This window comes from Rhinolophus ferrumequinum, chromosome 11 (genome assembly GCF_004115265.2).
Source record: "Rhinolophus ferrumequinum isolate MPI-CBG mRhiFer1 chromosome 11, mRhiFer1_v1.p, whole genome shotgun sequence".
Lineage (NCBI taxonomy): Eukaryota > Metazoa > Chordata > Mammalia > Chiroptera > Rhinolophidae > Rhinolophus > Rhinolophus ferrumequinum.
In genome coordinates this window covers 5,883,470-5,908,536 of record NC_046294.1, presented here as the reverse complement: position 1 = coordinate 5,908,536, position 25,067 = coordinate 5,883,470, and the positions used below count along the sequence as shown (strand labels likewise).

The window sequence follows — 25,067 nt, the reverse complement described above, 5'->3', positions numbered from 1 at the left end:
CTCCCGCTCCCCACACAAGAACGCAGGGTATGGCTAGGCCAAAAAGGAACACCCATGGAGCCATAGGTAGGGGAGTCATATCTCTATACTCTCGCTGGCGGCTGGGTTGGAGACACAGGAACCAGGAGCAACACAATTCTCAACCCTCACTGCGCCGCTTGCAGACTCAGCCACCATCTTCTTGCTAGCTCCCCTCTTTTTTTTGCTAGCCTAGCCACGGCAGTTATATTCATGGCTAATGGCTCACTGGTTACAGCTGACGGCCAACTAGCCACAGCTGATGGCCATTTGATCACAGTCGACGGCCATTTACTACCTGAGCCAGCACCTTTCTATGTGAGGCCGAGAGCCTGGAAACTGCTTTTTGGGGCTCTGTCCCCACAACGCTATTCCCATTAAACACTAACTTCCATTCCTCTCTTCCCCACAGCCCCTGGCAACCACTGTTCTACTTTCTGTCTCTATGTCTTTGACTGTTCTAGGTATCTTATATAAGTGGAATCATACACTATTTATCCTATGTGTCTAGCTTATTTCACTTCGCATAACATCTTCAAGGTTCATCCATGCTGTAGGCACGTGTCAGAATTTCCTTTCTTTCTAAGGCTGAATAATATTCCATTAATGTATAGACCACATTTTGTGGTTTGTCGATTGACATTTGGGTTGTTTCGTTTTTGGCTCCTGTGAATAACGCTGGGTGTAAAATATCTATTTCAGTCCCTGCTTTTCATTCTTTTGGGTATATATGCAGAATTGCTGGATTATAGTTAAGTTTTTGAGGAATTGTCATACTGTGTTCCATAGCAGCGGTACCATTTTACATCCCCACCTGCGGTGCAGAGGGTGCCAATTTCTCCAAACCCTCACCAACACATTATTTTTTGTTTTTTTTGTTTGTTGCATTTCCCTGATAGCCAATGACACTGAGCGTCCTTTGATGTGCTTATTGGCTGTTTTTATATGTTTTTGGGGAAAATGTTAATTCAAATCCTTTGCCCATTTTAAAATTGGGGTATTTGACTTTTTGTTGTTGAATTGTGAGTGTTCTCTATATATTTTGGATACAGATCCTTCTACAAATATATGATTTGCAAATATTTTCTCCCATTTCGTGGGTTGTCTTTTTACTTTCTTGATGATGACCTTTGAAACATAAAAGTTTTCATTTTGATGAAATCTAATTTTTTTTTTCATTTTTCATTTGTGCTTTTGGTGTCATACCTAATAAACCATTGCCAAATATAAAGTCCTTCTTGTGTTTTTTTTCCCCTAAGATTTTCAGCTTTACTTTTTTTTTTTTTTAAAGACTTTATTGGGGAAGGGGAACAGGACTTTATTGAGGAACAGTGTGTACTTCCAGGACGTTTTTCCAAGTCAAGTTGTTGTCCTTTCAATCTTAGTTGTGGAGGGTGCCATTCAGCTTCAAGTTGTTGTCCTTTCAGTCTTAGTTGTGGAGGGCACAGCTCAGCTCCAGGTCCAGTTGCCATTGTTAGTTGCTGGGGGCGCAGCCCACCATCCCTTGCGGTAGTCAAGGAGTTGAACCGGCAACCTTATGGTTGAGAGCCCGTGCTCCAACCAACTGAGCCATCTGGCACTGGCCCATGTGGGAATCGAATTGGCAGTGTTCGGCATTAGGAGCACGGAGCTCCAACTGCCTCGGCCACCGGGCCGGCCCAGCTCTAACTTTTAAATCTATGATTCATTTTGAGTTAATTTTCGTATATGATTTGAGATGAGGGTCCAACTTCATTCTTTTGCATGTGGAAATCCAGTTGTCCCGGCATCATCTGTTGAAAAGACCATTCTTTTCCCATTGAATGGTCTTGGCACTGTTGTCAACTGACCATGAATGTAAGAGCTCTTATTTCTGGACTCTCAATTCTATTCCATTGATGTCTATGACTATTCTAATGCTAGTGCCACATTGTTTTGATGATAGTAGCTTTGTACTAAGTTTTGTAATTGGGAAATGTGAATCTTCCAACTGTGTTATTTTTTCAAGATTGTTTGATTATTCTGTATCCCTTGATTTTCTGTATACATTTTAGGATCAGCTTGTCATTTCTTGCAAAAGGCAGCTAAGATTTTCATAGCGTTTGAATTTAATAAATTTGGAGAGTATTACCATCTTCTGGGTTTGTTTTTACTGATAGATATTTTCTCCTGGTTACTAATCACATTTTCTTCCTTCTTTGTATGTATATTAATTTTTTGTTGGATGCCAAACATTGTGAATTTCACATTATTGATGTGGATTTTATTGAATTCCTTTAAAGAGTGTTGGACTTTTCCTGGCAATTTAGTTGTTACATGTAAATTAGTTTGATCATTTCAAGATTTGTTTCAAGCTCTTTTATGATGCATCTAGAGTAACCTTTATTAAGGTCTGATTTGGGCCCATTTGTAAGACATGGCCCTTCTGGGTTCTCTACTGAATTTTCTTGGTATTCAGTGAGATTTCTCTACTCTGACTAGAGAGAATCTTCTTACAAAGATTTCTAGTCCTGTGTAAGCTCTGGGAATTATTTGTCTTACGGCTCTGCAGCAATTATTCTTGTCTTGAAACGTGTTTTGTCCAGCCTTGTAGGGTTTCACCCTCTGCCTGTACAGAATAGATCCTCCCAAAGCTCAAGGGGACCCTCTGCAGGGTTTGGAGCTCTTTCTCTGTGTAGGTTCCTCCTTCTACGTATTCTGCCCCACAAATTCTAGTTGCCCTTTGTCTCTCCAAACTCTGGTCACTGTGTCCTTAACTCAGGGAAACTGATGGACCCTATTTGGGTTCCCCTCCCTACACTGCAGGAGGACAGTAACTTCTAGGCAGGTAGCAGAGGCCCTGGGTGATGGTGGGGCTCACCTCATTTGCTTTCGTTTTTTTCGAAGATTATAGTCCTGTGCTACCAGTTTTCTAACATCTGAAAGTAGTTGTTTCTCATACTTTATCCAGTTTCTTAAATGTCTGTGGCAAAAGGATCATTTTAGTCCACCTCACTTCCTCATGGCCAGAAGCAGAAATCCCTCTTCCACCTTGGAACTCCCCAAGTCCTTTGCCTGTCCCTTTTCTGAGGTTCTTCCCATGCTCCGGTTTGGATTATAATTGTGAGTACATGTGTTATTCCCCCCCCCCCGCACATCGGACTGTGACCATCTCAAAGATGGGGGACTTATCTTATTCATGTCTGCACCTCCAGGGAGAGCCTGGCACATGGTAGGATGTGGTGGGCATGTTTAGTGCTTTGGTCTTCTCTGTCCCTCTTCCTTCAGGCCACTGCAAATCACAGCCCCATCTCCAGCCAGGTGGTACCGCCAGGACTGCTGGTCAAAAAGCCCTCCCTTCCAGGTCCCTATGGCTGGTCCAGGGATGGTCATGTGACTCAGCAGGATTTGTCAGAGTCCGTCCGTGACATCTTTCTACCCGGATCTGTGGGAAGAATCTTCTCTCCACTCTGGTGGCAAAGGTCCAAGGACAGCAGCCTGAGGCTGCCTGCAGCCAACATTCCCATGTGACAGAATGGAGCATACACAGAGAAAAATGAAGGTGAAGTGACGAAGAATAAGACACACACACACACACACACACACACACACACACACACACAGAGGCAAAAAGACTCAAGTCCCTCCATTCAGGCAACATTGAGGTCAGAAACATCTCTGACCTTTTTATGATTTAGTAAAATAAGCCAATCCTTTATTTTCTCTCTTTTAGCTTAATTTAGTTCTGTTGATTGCAAACTAAAGGGACCTGACTAGTACAAGGCATTTTCATATGTTTGTTGAATGAGTGGAATTGATTTGCATACCTGCTTCATTCCCAGGGCAGCTAAGGTTGCTTCCAACAAGAACAAGCAAGATAAAACAGAAATAAAGACTCAAGAATATGAAAATATAATTAGAAAGAGAAAATGAAAGTCAGGAGCAAGAACATAAATATATGAATCTGCAGCCCCTAAAGGCCTATAAGGGGCTCGATTAATTTAATATCAAATTTGGCTCTGAGCTTCCTGGCAGTCAAAGCAAAAAGGGAGATGTAGTAACTTAGCTTCCCCACCCCCAGCCCTCTCTGCCCCAGAAAACAGAGCCTACATGTTCACGTTTCCCAGGGGAAAGAAAAAATTCCCTAGACTTCAGCTAAATTTTTCCTAAACGTTTCCTTTTAGCTCCAAAGGAAAAGTTTCAGCTGGGGCTCTGGGAGAAGGTACTGAGTGATGTGGAGGCCAACCCAAGCTACATTCCTGCAGTCTATAATGAGCCTCCCATGTTTGGTTCTTGGAATATGGGCCTAGGGAACAAGCAAGGTTGCCAAATTTAGTTGTTAACTGTCGGCCTCGCCTTGACCTCTCTGTAGTTCTTGTCACAGTTAGTCACTCGCTGCTCTTTGAAACACTTTCTGCCCTTTGCTGGCAGCCTTCACTCGGTTGATACACTTCTTCCTGACTGGTCTCTCTTATCTGGTCTCCATGGCTGTGGCTCCTTGACTTCTCCTGACTTCTAAATGGTGGCAGGGCCAGGCTCAGTCTCCAGACCTCTTCTCCTTTTTCCTCTCTCTGCCTCACCTGGCACAAGTCCTACAGACCGTCTCCTGGATGACAGTCCTCTTTCCATCCCGGCCCTCCTGTTTAATCTCTACACAGCAGCCAGAGCGATCTTGTATAAACATAAATCATCTCATATCACTCCTCCTCTCAAGATCCTCTACTGTGATGGCTACTTTGACTAAACAAGATTGATGAGATATAATAAAAGATGGCTGGGGGTGGCTGGATGGCTTAGTTGGTTAGAGTGAGAACTCTCAACAACAAGGTTGCGGGTTCAATTCCCGCCTGGGATGGTGGGCTGCGCCCCCTGCAACTAAAGATTGAAAACGGCGACTAGACTTGGAGCTGAGCGGCGCCCTCCACAACTAGATTGAAGGACAACGACTTGGAGCTGATGTGCCCTGGAGAAACACACTGTTCCCCAATAACAAAAAAAATTGAAAGACCTTTAAAAAAATAAATAAAAGATTGATTTATTTTTGTTTCCCTATGTCCCTCTAAAATTCATAAGGGAACTTCTTTCTCTGCCCTCTGAATGAAATCATGGCTCTCTGTGCTGTCTCCTTGCAGAGCTATGATCACCTCAAGTCATTCGATAGGTTCTATCAGAATGCCCCATAGCTAAATCTCTAAACAGTCTGCACTGCCCCAGCCATTTCCGCCCCTGCTGTAGAGGAGGGAAATCAGGTCTGCCCTTCTCCCTGCCCTTCTGCTCCCACTCTGCCAGCCAGAGAGCCATGTGCTGTGGGAGAGCAGGGAGGAAAGAAGGGAAGAGCATGCAGAAATTCTTCCTTAATCCTGGATAAGACAGCCTCTCGCTCTCTGGATGGCAACTATTGAAGCGGACTCCTGTGAAAGCTCTTATAGTTCCTTTATGGGCCACCCCCTTAACTTCAGCTCCTGGGATTCAGGCAGGGCTTCCCTTTTGTTTGTCTCTGGTTTTCTTTCTTTCTTTCTTTCTTTCTTTCTTTCTTTCTTTCTTTCTTTCTTTCTTTCTTTCTTTCTTTCTTTCTTTCTTTCTTTCTTTCTTTCCTTTCTTCCTTTCTCTTTCTTTCTTTTTTTTTTTTTAGATTTTATTGGGGAAGGGGAACAGGACTTTATTGGGGGACAGTATATACTTCCAGAATTTTTTTCCAAGTCAAGTTGTTGTCCTTTCAATTTTAGTTGTGGAGGGCGCAGCTCAGCTCTAGATCTAGTTGCTTTTGTTAGTTGCATGGGGCACAGTCCATCACCCCTTGCGGGAGTCGAGGAGTTGAACCAGCAACCTGTGGTTGAGAGCCCGCGCTCCAACCAATTGAGCCATCTGGCCATCCAGGAGCTCAGCGGCAGCTCGTTGACTTCATTCTAATTGCAGAGGGTGCAGCTCACTGGCCCATATGGGAATCGAACCAGTAGCCCCGTTGCCCAGAGCTTGCATTCTAACCAACTGAGCCACCCGTCCGACCCTTTGGTTTTTTTTTGACTGGCACACACAGACCCAGACTGGTGGGTACCCCCTGCCAGATAACAGAAACTCTCTGGCTGGACCACCTGCTTCCTTGCCATGGGCCAGTTCCCACTGTGGTGCTGCAGCCTTTCTGGAGGTCTCACGCTGACCCACTGGGCTGCCACAAAATTTCAGAGAGCCCAACTCGAGCTCTCCAGGTGGCCTCCTCAAAGCATTTCTCCCCAGATTTGGGATTAGGAGGCAGCCCCCAGCCCACCCCTTGAACAGTGTTGGAACTCAGCGTGACATCAGCCCTTTCCAAATTAATCTCATCACAAAGTTCCCCTTTCAGAATCCACCATCCATCCCTTTATACTCTGGAGGTGGGCTGGGGGGGTTTCAAGCATGGCAAAATGGGTTCTTTCTATTTTCTTTAAAATTTGGACCTTGGCCAGAAGCAATTCAGTTTACAGTTTCATATCCATTCTATCCTGGAGCCTAGTTGCAACTTCCAATTTTCCATTACACGTTCCATCATGCTTATGACAAGTCCAGAGTCCTATCCATGGCCTTCAGGTCCTACAAGATGTGACCCCTGAAACCCCACAAAGGTTTAAAACATCAAAAAATATTACAGATCATTGTATGTTAGTAAATATAAACATGTAATCAAAGTGAATGCCTTCCCAGAAAAATCTGGCCTGCCAAAATTGGCACAAAAATATAAAAAAACTTCAATAGAGCAATAACCAGTAAATAAAATTATAATCTAAGACTACAGTGTGGTGGGGACACTTTGACAGGGAGGTTCCACCAGACTTTTGAGAAGCAGATGGTCCTTATCTTATACAAGTTGTTCCAGGAGACAGAATGAGAGAAAGCTGCCTATTTCCTCATAGGACTCTCAAACCAGACAAGGACAGTAGCAGGAAAGGAAAATACAGAGCATTTCACTCTGAATACAGATGTTAAACTATAATCTCATAGAATAAACTCTAGGAGAATGCCCCACTTAAAGGTGGGAAAAGGACTTCGTAAGACATCTAAAATACAAAGCCCTATTCAAAAATATTTATGGATCTGACTATATCAATATTAAGCATTTCTGTTCCACAAAGGCCCTCAGAGATAATGTTGACAGACAGGTGGTTGCGATTCAGTGAATAAAGAACTCTTCTGAGTCAATCAGAGAGAGAGAATAAACAATAGAAAAATGGACAAGAAGGGGCGGATGGGTGGCTCAGTTGGTTAGAGCGTGAGCTCTGGGCAATGGGGCTGCCGGTTCGATTCCCACACGGTCCAGCGAGCTGTGCCCTCCGCAACTAGAATGAAGTCAATGAGCTGCGGCTCAGCTGCTGGGTGGTCAGATGGCTCAGTTGGTTGGAGTGCACGCGTCCTCTCAACCACAAGGTTGCGGATTCGACTTCCGCAAGGGATAGTGGGCTGCGCCCCCTGCAACTAGCAACAGCAACTAGACCTAGAGCTGAGCTGCGCCCTCCACAACTAAGATTGAAAGGAAAACAACTTGACTTGGAAAAGTCCCGGAAGTACACACTATTCCCCAGTAAAATCCTGTTCCCCTTCCCCAGTCAAATCTTTTAAAAAAAAAAAAAAGAGCGAACCCTTATATATAAAAAAAATGGACAAGAATATATAAACAACCAACTCACAGAAGGGTTGGATCAAATGGCAAAAATTCATGAGATGTGGTCAAAGGAATAATCAGTGCTCGTCAATGAAAATTGAAGTGAGATATCATTCCATAACCACCAGATGAGTAAACATTCATCAGGGAATAATACCGACATATGGTGAGGGTGTGAGCACTCCCTGGTCACTTCTATAGGCATGTAAACTGGTACAGCCTCTCTCGGGCAAAGAGAATCTGAAATGAGGTATACTTTCGTTCCAAGCCCCCACACACTCAATCACTGGCATGATAAGCCACAGAAATTCTCATGCAGGTGTACAAAGAGCCATGTTCAAGGGCATTGACTGCAGCGTCCTTCATGGAAACAGGAGTTGGGGGCAATCTTGGCATCCATCCTCAGGAAAGTGGATTAGTCAAGTGAAATGGAGGCAAATTACGGAACACTAGGCAACAGTCAGAATCAACAGATAGCTTTGAAAAACACAGTGTTCAAAGAAAAGAGTAAGGAGCAAAAATGAGATCGATAGCGTAAACACCATTTATATAAACCGAAACCAAAAATGGTATTAGCTTATTTCACCAGGGTCTGTTCATATAAATGGGGTGGGGATGAGGATCAAAGATACAGCAAACAAAAACTAAACCGTCACAAGAGAGTGAACTTGCATGCGTTGACGATTCTTGTACACTGTCAAATAAGGAGTACAATCAACTCAGACCTCTGCTCTGGAAAACCGGAAGAGACATGGGCAAAGGACATGCACAGGCAATTCACAGAGGAAATACAAATGGCCCAGAAAGAAATGAAAATACACTAATTTCACAGATAATGAAGGGAATGCAAGTTATAGCAACAATGAGCATATTTTTTCATCTATCAGATAAATAACAATTTAAAAAATTGATAAAAACACTTTGCTGGTGAGGGTGTACACACTATTGATGGAAATGTATATTCATTGAGCATTTGGGGGGAATGATTGGGCATTATCAAAACATAAATTGCTTAGAACAAGCAAGTTTTTTTTATAGGAACTTATCTTGTAGAAATACCCAATATGCAAGGGTGCATTTGAGAGGCAGTAAGGATGTCACTGCTGCAATGTCCTTAGCAGAGAAGCTAGAGGCTTACGCACATGTTTGACTGGAGGAGATGGGTTTAGCGTATTCTGTTGGTCATATTATACCAGTGAAGATGGTGAAGACTGAAATGGCTCTGCGTGTTCTGACATGGAAAGATGAGTGTAACATATTCTTACGCAAAAAAAGTATGATTTCCTTTCTGTTGAGAAATTATATAGTCTTGTGTCACTTAACAATGGGGTATGTTCTGAGAAATGCGTGATTAGGCGATTTTGTCGTGCGAACATCACTTACACAAACCTAGATGTATTGCCTACTACATAGCTAGGCTATAGGGTCTGTCTTATTGCTCCCAGGCTACTAACCTGTACAGCATGTTACTACTGTACAAAACAACAAGAGATTAAACCAAGCAAGCACAAGAGAAATTGATGCGATCCAGTGGTACAGTAACTATGAGATGTATGAGGCTGCTGCCATTGGATCTGAGTCTGGACTTCGTGGGAAAGATCAGGTCTGAGACAGGCCAGCCCGGGTGTTTGGGAGGCGGTGGATGGCTTTTAAGGCTGTCAGACTGGATGAGCTCACTTGAGGAGTGAGTGCGGCTAGAGAAGAAGTATGAATGTACCTCATAAAAATGTTGACCCAAGAAACCCGGACCTGCCCTATGCCAAGGAAGGAAGTGGCCCAGAGTTTGTCCAGGAAATTAACTGGATGGAGGTCTGGAAGGGGCTTGCTTTCTGAAAATGAAACACCCTACACCGCTGCCTTCCCCCTGGGGTCCCGTAGGTGACATTCGGTAGAGGAGGTGGATGGGGGCCATGACAGCCCACCAAAAAGAACAGAGTTTACCTATTTTGAGTGGCAAAAGATCTTCACTTGCAGTGATTTAGGCTGTTAAATTGGATGTACTCATTGCAGAGGTGTTACTGGGATGGAGTCTGAGAGCTGATGAGGGACCACAGGAACAGAGAGGTCTGAGAAAAACATGGCTCAAGGGCATCTGCGGGGATTTACTTCACCTGTCTCACTGGGCTGCACCGCGGGCTAATTACAATAAAAACTCTGACGTAGCAGTTACAACGAGCCGTGGAAATGTTTTATGTATATCTGAATATATTAACTGATTGAATCCTCACCAGGGCCCTAGGAAGTGGATATGACACCAGGCCCACGTTGCCCATGAGGAAATGGAGGCACCGAGAAGGTACGTGACAAGTGGAGGAGCCGGTATTTGAACACCAGTGCTTCCTCTGTGCTTGTAGCCATTATGTCCCAGTGCCTCCCAGTGATGGTCAGTTATTATTACAGTAAGAAGAACATTTACTGAGTGTTGTCTTTGTGATTTCATTTAGTCCTTGCGACAAACCTGAGATGGGCCCGTGATTCCAGTTTGCAGAGGGGAGAAGTGACTGGCCCAAGGCCAAGCCAGGCCTCCCGCCCTGTCCACTCCGTTCCAGGTCCTCAGCTTGGCACCACCTCCCTGTACTGCTGACCGCAGTGGTGTGTGCGAGGCGTCCCATGGGGATTTACCATGTCAAGGCTTTTTGGCACTGCTTAAGATTTAAATGCTCTGACTCCCTCCAGAGCTTCCTCTGGGCTCTGGTTTGCCTGCTGCCTCACTCCTGGACACGGCATTTACCGTGTCAGCTTCCTGGCCTTTACTGCCCCGCCAGAGGCTCGGAGGAAAAGTGTTTTGAAGATCTTGTGAGGGTGTAGTGTGGCTCCCATAGGGCCTCAGCTGGAGCTGGGGGGCAGCGCAGGAGGCAGGCAGAGGGGGAGGCCCGCCTCAGGTTCCACCTGGCCATCTTCATAGGGAGTGAGGACGTTTCCACATGGCCGAGTCCTAAGGTCCCTTTTACAGATAGATGGGGAAACACAGGCTTAGCAAGGATAGAGGACTGCCACCAGGTCAACGAGGAGTCCTGCAGAGGCAGGACCAAGCTCCGGGTCTCTGATCGCCCAGGCTTCAACTAGTCCTCAGCATCCTGCTGAACTCTCCCCTCTGGGAGGAAGTTGGTCTCCCACACCCTGGCTGACCCTTCCTGGCCTGCTTTTTGCCAGAGCCCTGGAGACTGGCGGAGGTCTTGTTGCCATAGAGATGGTAGGGAGGGCAGTTCCAAGGCTGGCAGATGGGGTGGGGGATGGGCAGGATACCAATATGCTAAACACCCAGCAACAGTTGGTCAGGATGCCATTGGGGACACCAGGGCAGGACCGCAGGCTCCAGGCTCCAGTGAAGGCCACAGGGCTGCTCAAGCTTTTGTCAGGCATCACCCAGGCTGAGCAGGTGAGGGAGGCCCCATGGGGAGACTTCCAACTGCCCAGAGGCAGGCTGGCTGTCTGGGGTCAGGGGAGGCCAGGGCTGAGGGAGGCCCTTGAGAAGCCATGAGACTGGAGCTGAGGCCCTGCTGAGAGTCAGGGAGGCTCGAGGGAGGCAGGGACCATGGGGAGGCCTAAAGGATGTGGGGTGAAGATGATGCCACTCTGGGGATGACTCCCAGTCTTCTGATGGAACAATTTAGGGAGCACTGCAGGAGGAGCAGGGTTTGCAGAAAGACAATGAGTCTCTTCCACCTTGGCTTAGCAAGTCTGGGGCTCTCTGGGGCATTCAGAAGAACTGTCCAGGCCGCAGAGGTAGCAGGTAGCAGTGCGATGGTGACAAATATGGGCTTTGGGGACAGACTCAACATGTTCAAGTCCAGGAACTCTGAGCCTCAGTGCTCTCATCTGCATGATGGGGGTGATAGTGAATATCTACCTCCCAGGGTCCTTGGGAAACTTAAATGAGCTAATGCATGAAAGTCCTGAGCACGCAGTAGGTGCTCAGTAAATAGCAGCAGTTGCTATTTTAATATTATGACTTGAGGTAGCGATCAGTCAGTTTTAGTGGTATAACAAGGGCCCAGAGGGGCCAGCCCATGGGCAGAGAAGAGCAGGGTCCCCTGGGGGAGGTGTGAGGTGGTCCAGGAGGCTGCTCGGAGCTGGGCCTCCTCTCCTGTCTTCGCCCAGGGGAGTCTTGGGATTAGTGATGGTGTAATTATTCTGGGCCAGCAGCAGAGGTCTCGGAGTGCAGGGCACATGGCAAAGGACCGGAGGCCCAGGAGCTGGAACAAGAAAGAGCATGGCTCTGCTGAGGCTGAGGAGTAAGCAGCTTGGGCAAGGCCGGGCGGGATGCTGGCTGTCAGGCCCCCTGGGGGCCGGTATCCTGACCCTGACCACTGTCCCCTGCCCTCTCTCTCCTCAGTGTCTTTCCCTCTCCTCTTCGGAAACCCTCCTTCCCCTTCCAGTGGGCCTGGGAGTGCTTTACCTCAGATGGCCGGGTTCTGCTTCAGCCTGGCTCCCCCTTGGCCCCTGGCCACCAAGCCCTGCCTTTGCCCCAAGCCATCCCCCAGCACAAGTGCAGGCATAAGTCCAACCTCCTAGAGACCCAGGGCTTCTGCTGGAAGATGAAGGTGCCAAACCTAGAAAGGAGACAGCAGCTCAGGTCCCCTTCCAGCCGAGAGCTGGAGCTGCCCAGTGAGTGTGGCCTCCAGCCGCCTGGGAAGAGGTCAGGATCAGGAGCAGAGTCTGAGGAAGCTGCAGAGCTGGAAGCCCCGGGTGCGAGTGCGGAGGAGACCGGCAGTGGTCTGAGCCCTGGGGAACTGCCCCAGCTCCCCAGGACACGGTTGATCTTGGAGGAAGAACAGTTTGCAGAGGCGACAGAGGAGGCTGAGGAAGGGGAGCACAGGGCCCCCCACAGAGGGAGGGTGGGTTCTCGGAGGAAGGGGTGGAATTCCCGTGAGGAGGCCTCCAACGATGGTGAACTGCAGTGCCAAGGGAATAATGGCAGCTCCAACAACCCCCAAGGGCAGCAGAGGAGGAAGGCAAGGGCCAAGGAGCTGGAGGGTCCATGGGACCTGGAGAAGCTACAGAGGCAGTTACAGCAGGACCTGGACTGTGGTGAGTATGGGCTCAACACCTGGGTTCCCCAGGAAGTTGCACAGTGAGGAGAGAGGTTGGGGAGCCAGAGACCTGGGCCAGGAGTTCAGACAGGACTGGGCTGTGCTCCAAGTGCGGGTGGCACTGCCCAGTGGGCCAGGAGATAGGGTAGTCCCTGACCTGTCCCACTGTGGATAGGCCCTGAAAAGCATCCCTGGAAGGCTTTGCGTGCTGCTGTTCAGGCCTCCAACTGGAGTGGGAAGGCCCATGTCTTGGGAGGTGATGAGACTCTCCCGTTTGCCAACTTCCCTAACCGCACCTTCTACAAACGACAGGAGGCCACCAGGTAAGGTGGAAGAAGAAGGAGGGTGGGAGCCCACGGCAGGGAGTAGGGATGAGCCAGTTTTCCAGGAGACACTTAGTCATTCATCCTCTCATTCATCCATTCACCAATCTTCTGATCATCCAATCCACCCATCCATCCATCTCTCTGTCTGCTTGGCCAACTATCTATTGGCACAAGCAACTTTTGATTCATTTCCCATCTTCTATCCTTCCATTAATTCATTAACTCATGGGTCCTCAGGATACACTAAAGATAAAAAGACTTGGCCCCAGCCAGAAGCTCAAGGTCTGCTGGAAAAGGAGACAGATGGGCAAAGCAGCAATAAGGGCAGTAGAGTTAGATAATTGCTGTACTTGGGGTTTGAACAAGAGACAGTGGGAGCAGAGGGGGAAGGCTGGGTGGGGGGGTTGTTGGCATTGTCGAGGTGAGGGATAATAAGGGCCTGAGCCGGGTGATCATGGGAATGGAGAGAGGCGGGTCCATTTAAGAGATATTTGGAGGCTGGCTCAGTGGGCCTTGGTGACCAATTAGATGTGGCAGCTGCAGATCCACTCAGCATTCTGATAGCACCCCTCAATTCTTACCCTGTTATTATCTGCTCGAAATCCATGCTTCCCAGTGCCCTTGGGACAAAGCCCAGATTCCTTGGGAAGGACGCTCCCGTCTCCCTCGCCAGCTGGTCAGAGTGGCTAGAATGCCCCAAGCTTTCCCTCCCTCCTCTCGTGGGACTACCCGTCTTCCTCATCCACCCAGCTAGTTCAGATTTATCTTTCGACTCTCGAGTCAGGCACCCTTCCAGGAAGTTCTCCTCCATACTTGCCTCCATCATAGCTCTTACCACACCGCACTGCAGTGGAGTGCTGGGCTGTCTGCCCTTCCCTGGGTATAGACTGAGGTGCCAGATCTGCATATAGTTGGTGCTCAATAAATATGTGCTAAGTGAACGACTGCATCTACCCTTTGTCTGTCTGTCTATCTTTCTCTCTGACCGTGTTTCAATTATGCATGGATTTACCAATATTGAGTTTCTGTGTATGTTAGGTACTGTTCTAGGTGCTGGGGATACATTGGTGAAAGAGGACAGACAAGAAACCCTGCTCTCATGGGGCTTATATTCTACTTGGGAAGGAGACAATAAAGAAATTACCAAAATGTATAGCTAGAGCTGGAAAATACCTGGGAGGTAGATGGTGGGGTCAGGGAGCCTCTCTTTCCCTGACATTGGAGCAAAGACCTGATGGATAAGAAGGAACTGGCCATGAGATCTGGGGAAGAATGTTCCAGGTCAATCTAGGTATTGTCTATTCAGCCATCCATACCATTCATCCATCCACTGGTCACATCACCATTTTGTTTCTCTTTTGTATCCATTCATCATGTCTGTCCCTCAAGCCAAAATACATTTTCTTAGCTCCTACCAGCTATGGGGGCCAGAGAGAAGAACAAATCTGGCCCCTGCTCTCAAGGAGAGCTGCATTGCAGGGCGAAGTTGGCAATGCAGGTGAGGTCACAGGTGTGCTCGCAGAGCTCCACAGGGTTGAGTAGAGCCACACTGCTGGCTGGAGCGGGCAGGAGGCTTCCAGGAAGAGTAGGGAAAGGCCTTGAGCTGGGCCTGCGGGCTGACCCCAGATACAGCCTTCATCATGTCAGACTTCCATGACAAACCTTGGCTCTCTGGGCTCCTGCAATTCCTCCCTTCAGGCCCCCATCCACCCCTACCGGACCCCTGACCCTCCACGAGGCTCCTGTTCCCCACAGACCCCTCCTGTCTCTCTTCTTCCCACTCCTCACCCAAGAAGCCTGCTGCAGGCCTGGGAGCAGCAGCAGCAGGAGAAGCGGCATCAGGCTGAGCTGCGGAGGGTCCGGGAGCAGCAGGTGCAGCAGCAGGTAGCCCGCTGCCTGGCGGCCTACGCACCCAGAGGGAGTCGGGGGCCGGGGGCCACGCAGCACAAGCTGGAGGAGCTGAGGTAGGAAGCCTGGGTTGCGCAGGGCCTGGTGGGGAGAGGGCTGGGAGGCAGTGCCGTGTCAGAAAAGGACCAGGAGACCCAGCCTTCTCCTGTCCTCAGGGCTGAGCCTCCACAGCCATCCTCCAGCGCAGGCAGGCAGGCAGGCAGGCAGGCCAGGCTACTTTGCCACACTTTACAAATGAAGACACTGAGGCTCAGAAGGGGCTGGGCCAAGGTCACCCGGTTAATAACAACAAGCTCTGAGGCTGTCAAACAACTCAAGGTTAAAGTGTTCTATGTGCTTTCTCACACTCTCAAACCTCGTCTTTCTGATTTCAAAAGCCAGGCATGCTTACTATAAAAATTCCACTATTGGGGGTGGCCGGTTAGCTCAGTTGGTTAGAGCAGGCTGCTACTAACACCAAAGTTGCCGGTTCGATTCCCGCATGGGCCCCTCTGAGCTGCGCCTTCCTTTAAAAAAAAAGAAAAAGTCCAATATTACCGAAATAGTTGATGTAGAATGTGGGCAGTACCTGTGATCCCACTCGTGGAGACTGCCATTGTTCACAGTCTGGTGAAGAGTCATCTATTTTCTTCTCTCCCCATTTTTTTTTTTTTAAAGAAAGCAAATGCATACTTAAAATGAAATCTCTTTTAGGTTCATAGCAGGCCCTTCAGGTAAGTATTATCACCATTCCCATAATTCTACAGGTGAAGAAACTGAGGCTGTTTAAGCAATTTTCCAAAGGTCACTCGTGAGTGACAGAGCTGGGATCCCAACTCAGGCAGCCTTTTAGCAACCCTGCTACACTGCCTCAGAGGGCTTGATACCCAGTGTTCAGATAAAGGGCACCCCAGGGCAGCCCTTTCTCTGCTTCCTCTCCTTTCATCCTGGGAGATGCTTTCATGCCAGACCTCAAGTTCATTGTTTTTTGCTAAGGCAGGAAGTGTAAGGTTCAGAACTCCAAGGAGCAGATGTCAGTGAAAGGAGTGTTTCAAACATGCATGTTTTACTCTTTACCTGCAAGCAGGTATTTCCCACGGGGTCTCTCAGCCCTTACAGCCTGTGACCTTTGCTCTGTCTGAGCTGCACTGGAGACTGCCCGGCCCAGGAGGGTGGGCACAAAAGAGGTCGTCCTGCGATGGGGAGGTGATGGGCATGGCTCACAGCCACTAACACCACTTCCTTTCTTGCTCGGGGCTCCCAGACAAGAGTTTTTTCTCAATTCTAGCAGAAGTAGCATAAAGAATCAAGCAGGGAAAACATGCATGGTATCACGGGCAAGACAGAGACCGAAAGCCAGCTTGTTTCTCCCACTCCTTGTGCTTTGTAACTGCTTTAAATTCCTTCTTCAAAGGTGAAGACTCCTAGACTCTTCCCTTTTTGTTGCCCCCTTCCTTCTGCATCCACCCCACACTCTGGTTCAAGCCGTTGTTTCTCAGTCTAGTTGTGTAGGACACAGCTCCCTGGCCCAGGCTGGTATTATGAGCCTTATGCTCCCCCCCGGCTGAGAGAGTCAGCCGCCCACAGCAGCTCACACAGCAGCTCCTGGCAGCTCTTCCCGGCTGCTGGCCACTCATGCTGGCCACCGGCTGCTCCTGGCAGCATACAGTGGCCCACGGCAGCACACAGCAACCCACAGCAGCTCATGCCAACCTCCGGCTGCTCATGGCAGCCCAGCTCCAGGAAGAGCTGTGGTTCACAATCTTAGCTGTAGAGGGCGCAGCTCACTGGCCCATGTGGGAATCGAACCGGTGACCTCGGAGTTAGGAGCACAGTGCTCCAACCACCTGAGCCACCCCTTACTTTTTTTATTAGGGAACATTGGGGAACAGTGTATTTCTCCAGGACCCATCAGCTCCTAGTCAGGTGGTTGTTTTCAATCTAGCTATGGAGGGTGCAGCTCAGCTTCAAGTCAAGTCATTGTTTTCAATCTAGTTGTGGAAGGTGCAGTTCACACTGGCCCATGTGGGAACTGAACCAGTGACCTTGGTGTTATGAGCACTGCGCTCTAACCAACTGAGCCAACTGGCCACCCTTGAAGACTCCTTTTTGCAATAACTTCTGTTCCTGTCCATAGGATTTCTTGAGGGGAGGAAAGCTCCCTCCTTGGCTCATAGCCAAGGGGCCAGGCTCCGCAAGGCTCAGTCTTGTCTGCGTGCCCACTCACGCCCGTTGTGTGGGTGCTGCCACCACACCACGCAGCTCTCTTCCGTGCTTCCCCAAAGGATGCCTGGACCTGTGTGTGATGTGGCCGGAGGGTCCCTCTTGCTGCCAAAAGGCTCAGCTTGTTGAGCAGATGCATTTCTGACAAGGGCACAAATTGAGTTTTTGTAAATAGGTTTGTGCCTCCCCAGGGGAATCTTTATCTTTCCAGGATGAGTTCTTTCATTTACAACACATTTCTCTAGTTTCTGTCCCATTTTCTAAGCTGTCTGTGTATAAGAACCACAGAGAATGTGGGCAAGCATGTTTAGTCCCTGTAGCACAGAGAAGGTAACAGCCCAGAGCCCAGCGCAGGACTTTGCCCAAAGCCACAGCCAACAGCTACAGCTTCCTCTCACAGGTACAGTGTGAGAGGGTGCAGGGGTGTGGATTCGGGGAGGGGAGAAGCTGGGCAAGCAGGTGCCCAGGTGCTCAAAAGCCAGCGCTAGCCCCTCTCCCTTGGGGGAGGCTGGGAGGATGAGCGAGCCCTGGCTGCACAGCCAGGAGTCTTGGGCTCAGGGCTCAGCCTCTCACTTCCCAGCTGTGCAATTCTGGACAAGTCCCTCAACCCCCCTGAGCCTCAGGGTAGTCATGGATAAAATGGAGCAAAGACTAATTCCTGCTCCACTGATCTCAAGAGGAATCCAGCGTGAGGATGGGAATGAAATGGCTTTGTAAGGGTAAGGGCGGGAGGACATACAGTCCTTAATGAGGACAAGTGACTCAGAGGTGGGAATGGGTGGTGTCCATGGTGAGTTGTCCAGAAGCCTGTCTCCCCGCAGGCGCCAGGAGCGACAGCGCTTTGCTGAGTACCAGGCAGAGTTGCAGGGCATCCAGCACAGGGTGCAGGCCCGGCCTTACCTGTTCCAGCAGGCCATGCAGGTGAGGGCTAGCACCTGGGCAAGCACGCAGCCTCCCCGAGAACAAAGCTCCTTACTGGCTGAGTGGGACGGAAGGCAAAGTGGGAGTGGACTCTTTCAGGTGGGACCCCAGGCTGCTGCCCATCTGGAAGCCCTGGGACCCACCTCAGTAATCAGAGCCCCGCTTGTCCTTGGCGGTCCTGATGCAGCGTGGGAAACCTTCTTCTCTCTCCTCAGGCCAGTGCCCGGCTCACCGTGACCCGGCGCTTCTCCCAGGTGTTGTCGGCCCTGGGATTGGATGAGGAGCAGCTGGTGGCTGAGGCAGGAAAGAGTCACACAGAGGGTACTTCCAGGAAACCCAGGTGAGGCCATCTAGCTGGCCAAGAGACTGGCTCTGCCCCGCTGTGGGGAGGGGTGCCATCACCAGCACTCTAGGCCCTGCAGGGTCTCCTCCAGCCGTCTCCCTGCCCCCCTTCAATCTGCGCTGGATGCCTGGGGAAAAGCTGAGAGAACTCTGTGGGCAGCCATATTGATCCGCCCTGAATCTAAGCTTCAGGCCTGCCCTGTGCACCCCTCAGCCCCCTGCCCCCAACCTGGAGAACTCTGCCAGTCCAGCAGTCAGCAGGGCCTTCCCCAGGCTCTGTTCTCCACGTCACTTGAGGAAGGTGGCACCAGGGTTAGCCCCCCATTTCCCAATGAGGGAAACTAAAGACCTGAGGGGCAGGGTCTTGCCCAAGGACACAGGAGTGAATAAGCAACAGAACCAGCTTGGGAATCTGCGGACATCTGAGTGGCCACACACCAAGCCCCCATTTAAGGTCTGGTGCCACGCCAGTCACCGCATGTATACTGTCCCTTATGTTTTAGAGCAACCTGGTGCAGAGCAGGGATTATGAAGTCCAATTCACAAGAAGGAAACTGAGGCTTGAGGAGGGGAAGTCCCTTCCTCAGGGTCACACAGCGTAGGAGCCAAATTTGAAGCCACATCATCAGTGACAATGACCTTTCCCTCCTACATCCCAGGTCTCCCTGGGTGTGGGGTTGGGGGAACTGCAGGGCCCAGTGGCCTCGACCTTTGTCTTCATTTTTAAGGAGCCACAGGTCAATGAGGGAGAGAATGGAGCACTCTTCTCAGAGTCCCCCAAAGACAGAACCCACCGGCAGCCAGCCTGACAGGCGTTCCACCACCCCAAGCCCAGACAGGGAGTCCAGTCCCTTAGATAAAAATTAAAGGCTTTATGGGAAATACAGTGTGGAATTTCTGGTGGTGGTGGGAAGAGGCTGCATTTTGTGCATAGGAGGTGGCAGGTGGGTAGGCAGCAGGCTTAGCTTGTCCCCACATCCCCCAGGAGTTCTGGCTGTTCCTGGTACCCCACCCAGTACACACCCCCCCAAGTCTGCTCCTGAGGAGTGGGGCATCTCACAGAGAGCAACAGCTGTGACTCCTCTACCTCCTCTCACCGCCCAATGTCCAACATATATGCTGAGTCCTATAAATTCAAGAGTGAATAGGACAGAATGGCCTCTGCCTAGAGAACTCCCAGTCTGGTGGGGGAGGAGGGCAGACCTTGAAAGGGGTGCATAGATGGGCGCATCCATCACACTGTAACAGATGGGTCGCACAGGGACCGCCAGATGGAGCAACTGTGGGCTGGGGGTGGAGGGTCAGGAGGGATTGTGTAGTTGAACCGGGCTTTTAAGTGACTTCAAGTAAGAGCCTCCCTCCTCAAGGAACAAAAAGCTCACACACACAGATATACTGAATTTTGCACTCAATTTCGGGGGTTCACGGACACAGAAACTCATCTGGAGCCCCTCTGCAGTTTACAGAGCACAGGTTACAAAACCCAGTCCAGAGAATGTGGGAAGGCAGCGTATGCTGACAAATCCTGGTTATAGGGAGTCGGAGGCTGGGCTGTCCATCTCGGGGTCTTGAGAACATGCTGTGTCGTCCAGCACCCACCTGAAGCGAGACCCCAGGGGGTCCACTAGGAGGACGCCTATTGGAGCGGTGGAAGCTGTCCACGGAAAGTCCCTGAGGCAGTGAGCGTCCCGTGGCTGGGGGTGTGCAAGCGGAGGAAAGCCGGGGAGGGGTTTCCAGCTCTGAGGATGCTGGCTTAGATGGCTTTTAGATCATAATTCTGGTGTTACGGATACCAGGGCCGGAAGAACCCAAGCAGCACTCAGAGAGTTAGGAAGGTCAGCTTTATTATGCAGGCGGGCTCAGCGGGATCCTTCCCAAAGACTGAGCCCCTAGCAAGGTTTTGAGCAGGTTTTTATGGGTTGAGGACTTCCTTGAGTTGGGGAAGGGGTAGGCATGGTTTGGTGATTGGCTCGGGGTGTGGCTTGGAGGGGGTTATGCTGAAGTGGGCTGGGCTTAGGCTGGGGACGTCTCTCTCTGCTTGGGCCACCATTTTAGCTCAGTTTCTCCATCACGTCCCCCCTGTTGATGATCGTAAGTGGTAACAACTTAGAGATCATCATATTGGCTAAGAGGGCCCCGTAGGGCAAGGATCTGGGCGGTAGCCTGACGGGTGACGGGGGTCTCTATGAAACGTATGACAGCGTTAACTACGCATGGCCCGATGGTGGCAAGGAGGAGGATCGTGAGGAGTGGGCTGGCTAGGGGTAGGAGCCAAGAGGACCACGAGCTGGAATTGAGTCCCCAAGAGCCGTGGAGGTTGTCTCTGCATTTCTGGATGCGGTCGCGGAGTTCGCGAAGCTCCCAGACTGGTTGACAAAGTAACAGCATTCTTTTCCTAGGAATAGGCAGGTGCCACCTTTCTCGGCAGTAAGTAGGTCTAACGCCTATCTGTCCTGTAGGGCGACTGCTGCAAGGCTGTTGAGTTGGGACTGGAGGGTGGAGAGGGAATCGGCCACTCGGTCCATGTCATCGTAGAGTTCCTGGGAGAGCCTGTGATAGAAACTGACAGAGGATCCGAGCCCGGCGGTCCCAGTAGCGACCCCAGCAAAGATGCCTGCCCTGAGTAGGAAAGGGGCTGCGGCAACACGTTTCTGGCGCGCAGTGAGCCTGGCCTCCAGCTCAGAGTCAGTATACAGAGAGGGCTCAGGGGGGGAGGAGAATCTGGATGCAAAGAACGGAGAGATTAAAATCTATACAGTGAAAAACAAGTCCATTACAGAGGAGAAAGATGCCAGGCGAGGCACAGTACGGGGCACCTGAGGGAACTGAGAGGTTATGTGTGCATAAGGAGGGCTGTAGTTTACCCCAGGAAGTGACACTGGGGGAAACTACACAGGTATAGTTGGGCGCGGAGACCACCGGGATTTGGGTAGCTATTGGCCCAAGGGTGTAGGTGACATTGTTTGGGCTGGTATCGTCGTCCGGGCTCCACTCGAGGGAACCGGGATTCCAATATAACTGGTCCGGGCGAGGGTTAGGCAAATCCAGCAGGCGGGGGTGGAGGCAGGGTTAGTGGCATTTAGCCAGGTGGTCGCCCACAAGCTATAGGTGGTGTTCAGGAGGTGCCAGGTGAATAGCGAGGTATCAGGGACTTGGGTTAGTCTCTGCAGGGAGGTTAGGTTGAGACCTCAATAAAGGGGGGCGATTCCTGACAGAGACGTTGGCAACCTGATGGACCCTGTCTTTGATTTGTTGGGCGAGGGCCAGGTCCTGGATTCCTCCCCCATCAGAGTGACCGATGTGGGTAAGATAGGTCCAACATGCCTGTCGTCCTAGTGTGCCCAGGCAGTTAGGGTTAGTGATTTTTCCCGTCCAATAGCGCTTGGACCCATCGTAGTAGACAGAGGCTGTGGTGTAACACTCCGAGGGCATGAGGGTAAAGTATGAAAAGGCTGTGTGGCCAGTGAATTTTCCCCTGCAGCTTGAGAGACAGGAAGGGGAGGTCCTTCCCAGAGAAGAGATAGTATGAGAAAAAGCCAAATCATGGTTGCTGCCTAAGACAGGTTAGGGAGAGGAGGCAAACAGCGCAGAACAGGAAGTAGAACCCTAACAGTCCCTTTTCCAGTGGTGACCAGCTCGGTTGGGAGGATGCAACGAGACCAGCAAAGGCTAGAAACAACAGGAGTCCAGTAACAGTGAAGACGGGGGCTGGGCAGACGACGGCGAGGCTTTTCCTGGCTGTTTCTTGAGGGTCAGGCGGAGTGAATGGGCCGGGTCAGGTTGGGCGATCCAGGAGTCGTCCTCCAGCTGGGCTCTTTTAACTCAAGTGTGACGGATCCATGGAGCAATGCTTGAAACTTTAAGAGTGGTGGGAGTAACAAGTATGACAGTGTGAGGGCCTGTCCACCGGGGTCGGAGGGGCTTGCGCTTCCAATCTTTGACCCAAACTTGATCTCCCGGGGTAAAGGGGTGTACCGGGGCCCCGAGAGAAATGGGGGCTCTTTCCAGAATGTAAGCACGTACATATGTGAGGACCTTGCCTAGCGTGGCCATCTGGTTTTGGAGGCTGGAGAACCCCAGCTGACGAATGTTGCCAGGGAGGCTGGTTAGCAGGGGAGGGGGCTTCCTGAACATAATTTCGAAGGGAGGGAATCCAGATTTGCCAGGGGTGCAGCGCGCCCGAAGGATGGCTAGTGGTAGGAGGTCTACCCACCCTAGCGAGGTCTCCTGGTGGCGTTTAGCTAATGTCTCCTTGAGGGTACGTTTCATGCGTTCAGCTTTCCCTGAGCTTTGTGGTCGGTATGCTGTATGGAGCCTCCAGTTGATGCCCATGGCGCTGGTTACCGTCTGGAGGAGTTCTGCTATGAAAGCTGGCCCGTTGTCACTGTGGATAGGAAGTGGAATCCCGTAGCAGGGGATAATCTCCCGTAGTGAGGAGAACCTTGGCTCCTTCGCAGCTCTTCTCAATCCAAGTGGGGAAGGCTTCAACGCACCCAGAGTAGGTACAGACCAGGACCAGCAAGTACTTAGCACCGCGGCAGTTTGTCCTGTCAGTGAAGTCGATTTCGAGGTCCTCAAAAGGCGCGGTACCGCTTCTCTGAATCCCGGGGATGGGGCTAGAGTTGGACTTTGGATTGTTCTTTGCACCAGTGAGGCAGCGTTCTCCGATGGGCTTGCAAAGAGCTGACAGCCGGCTAATGTAGAAGTTTTTGGCTAGGAGGCCCTCAAGGGCAGTTTTTCCTAAGTGGATTAACTTGTGATATTCGGCGGTTACTTGAGGACCTAGCAGGGCTGGGATGAAGAGTCTTCCATCGGGCAGTTGCCACCATCCTTATGGCAATCTGGTGGCCCCTTCTGACTTTGCCCATCTGAGTTCTTCTTTTGTGTACTGCGGGAGGGACGTGGTGGTGGTGTCAGTGACCAAGAGTAGTTCACTAGGGCTTCCCATCGCCACTGATTTGGCCGTGGGGTCGGCGAGCCTGTTCCCGACTGCTGAGGGCTCGTTGCCTCTCTGGTGGCCCCGACAAGGATAACTGCAACCTGCTGGGGAAGCCAAATGGCTTGTAGGAGCTTAAGGATTTCTCGTTTACTTTTAATAGTTTTTCCCCCGAGGTCAGAAGGCCTCCTTCTTTGTATATAGCCCCGTGGATATGGACAGTAGCAAAGGCATACCGAGAGTCGGTGTAGATGTTGACTTTTCGGCCCTCGGATAGAGTGAGGGCTCTTATTCGTGCCCATAGTTCTGCCCGTTGGGCCGACCATCCCGATGGAAGTGCCCCTGCCTCAAGTACCTCATCTGTGATGGTTATTGTGTACCCCACGTGATGTTTTCCGTCCCTCAGGAAGCTGCTGCCTTCGTATACAGAGTAAGGTCCAGGTTAGGGTGGGGGCTGTCCCGGAGGTCGGGCCTGGTGGCATAGACCTCGTTGATAACTTCTACACAGTCATGTTCTGGATCCCCTTCCTCGGTTGGCAGGAAAGTGGGTGGGTTCAGGGCACGCACAGTTTCTAACGAGATCCAAGGGTTTTCCAGGAGTAGCCCTTGATACTGGGTCAGCCGTGCATTTGACAGTCATCGGGGTCCTTGACTGTTCATTAAGGTGGTGACCGAGTGGGGTACCTTAACTATGAGTCTCTGGCTTAAGGTGAGCTTGTCTGTCTCTTTGATGAGAATCAGACTGGCTGCTAGGGCCCGCAGGCATGGTGGCCAACCTGCTGCTACCGGATCTAGTTTCTTTGAGAGGTAGGTGACAGGACGGAGCCACGGTCCAACTGTTTGGGCCAGCAGTCCTAAGGCTATTTTGTCTTTTTCATGGACAAATAAGTGGAATGGCCTCTCAGCATCAGGTAACCCAAGGGCTGGGACCTATCCAAGTGAGCTCTTGAGCTGCTGGAAGGCGTGTTCTTGATCTTCTGTCCATAGCATGGGAGCCTTTTCTTGACCAGTTAGAGCCTCATATAAGAGCCGCGCTATTGCCGAAAAGCCAGGAATCCAGATCCGGCAGAAGCCGGCGGCCCCGAGGAACTCACGGAGCGCTCTCCGGTTGGTGGGCCGAGGGAGAGAAGTGATGACTTTCTTCCGCTCGGTGCTGAGGGCCCGCTGTCCTTTGGAGATGACAAAGCCCAAGTATTGTACTTGTTTTCTGCAGAGCTGGGCTTTCTTCCAGGAGACTCTATACCCCGTCTCGGCTAAGTGGGACAGGAGCACTCATGTCGTGGTTTGGCACTCTGTCTCGGTGGCACAGGCTAGGAGCAGATCATACACATATTGCAATAGAGTGCAGCGGTATTCTTCTCGAGGGAAGGTGGCTAAATCTGAGGCTCGTGCTTCCCCAAAGAGGGCTGGGGAGTTTTTGAAGCCCTATGGGAGCCAAGTCCATGTCGGCTGGAGCTGCCAGCCGGTATCAGGTTCAGTCCATTCAAAGGTGAACAGTGATTGGCTCTGGGGCGCCAACCGAATGCAGAAGAATGCATCTTTCAGGTCCAGGCAGGTGAACCATCCGGCCTCTGGGGGCAGCTGCCTGAGGAGAGTATATGGATTTGGGACTACGGGGTGTAGGGAAACCGTAGCTTGGTTTATCACTCTTAAATCTTGCACTGGCCGGTATTCTCCACTGGACTTCCTTACCGGCAGGAGGGGCGTATTCCATGGCGACTGGCACTCTACGAGCATCCCTGCTGCTCTGAGACGGGCGAGGGGTTTTTGAATCCCTGCCCGGGCTTCCC

General features: G+C 50.6%; 1 protein-coding gene across 1 annotated transcript; it reads left to right on the top strand.

The window, feature by feature from the left end:
• Window positions 1–10,859: 10,859 nt before the first annotated feature.
• On the top strand, window positions 10,860–19,197 carry TSGA10IP (testis specific 10 interacting protein). Its single transcript, XM_033121608.1, is given in 9 exon segments — window positions 10,860–10,988; window positions 11,711–11,844; window positions 11,946–12,640; window positions 12,818–12,965; window positions 14,762–14,932; window positions 17,900–17,999; window positions 18,215–18,339; window positions 19,070–19,166; window positions 19,168–19,197. Coding segments are annotated over 9 exon segments (1,629 nt in total).
• Window positions 19,198–25,067: the final 5,870 nt, after the last annotated feature.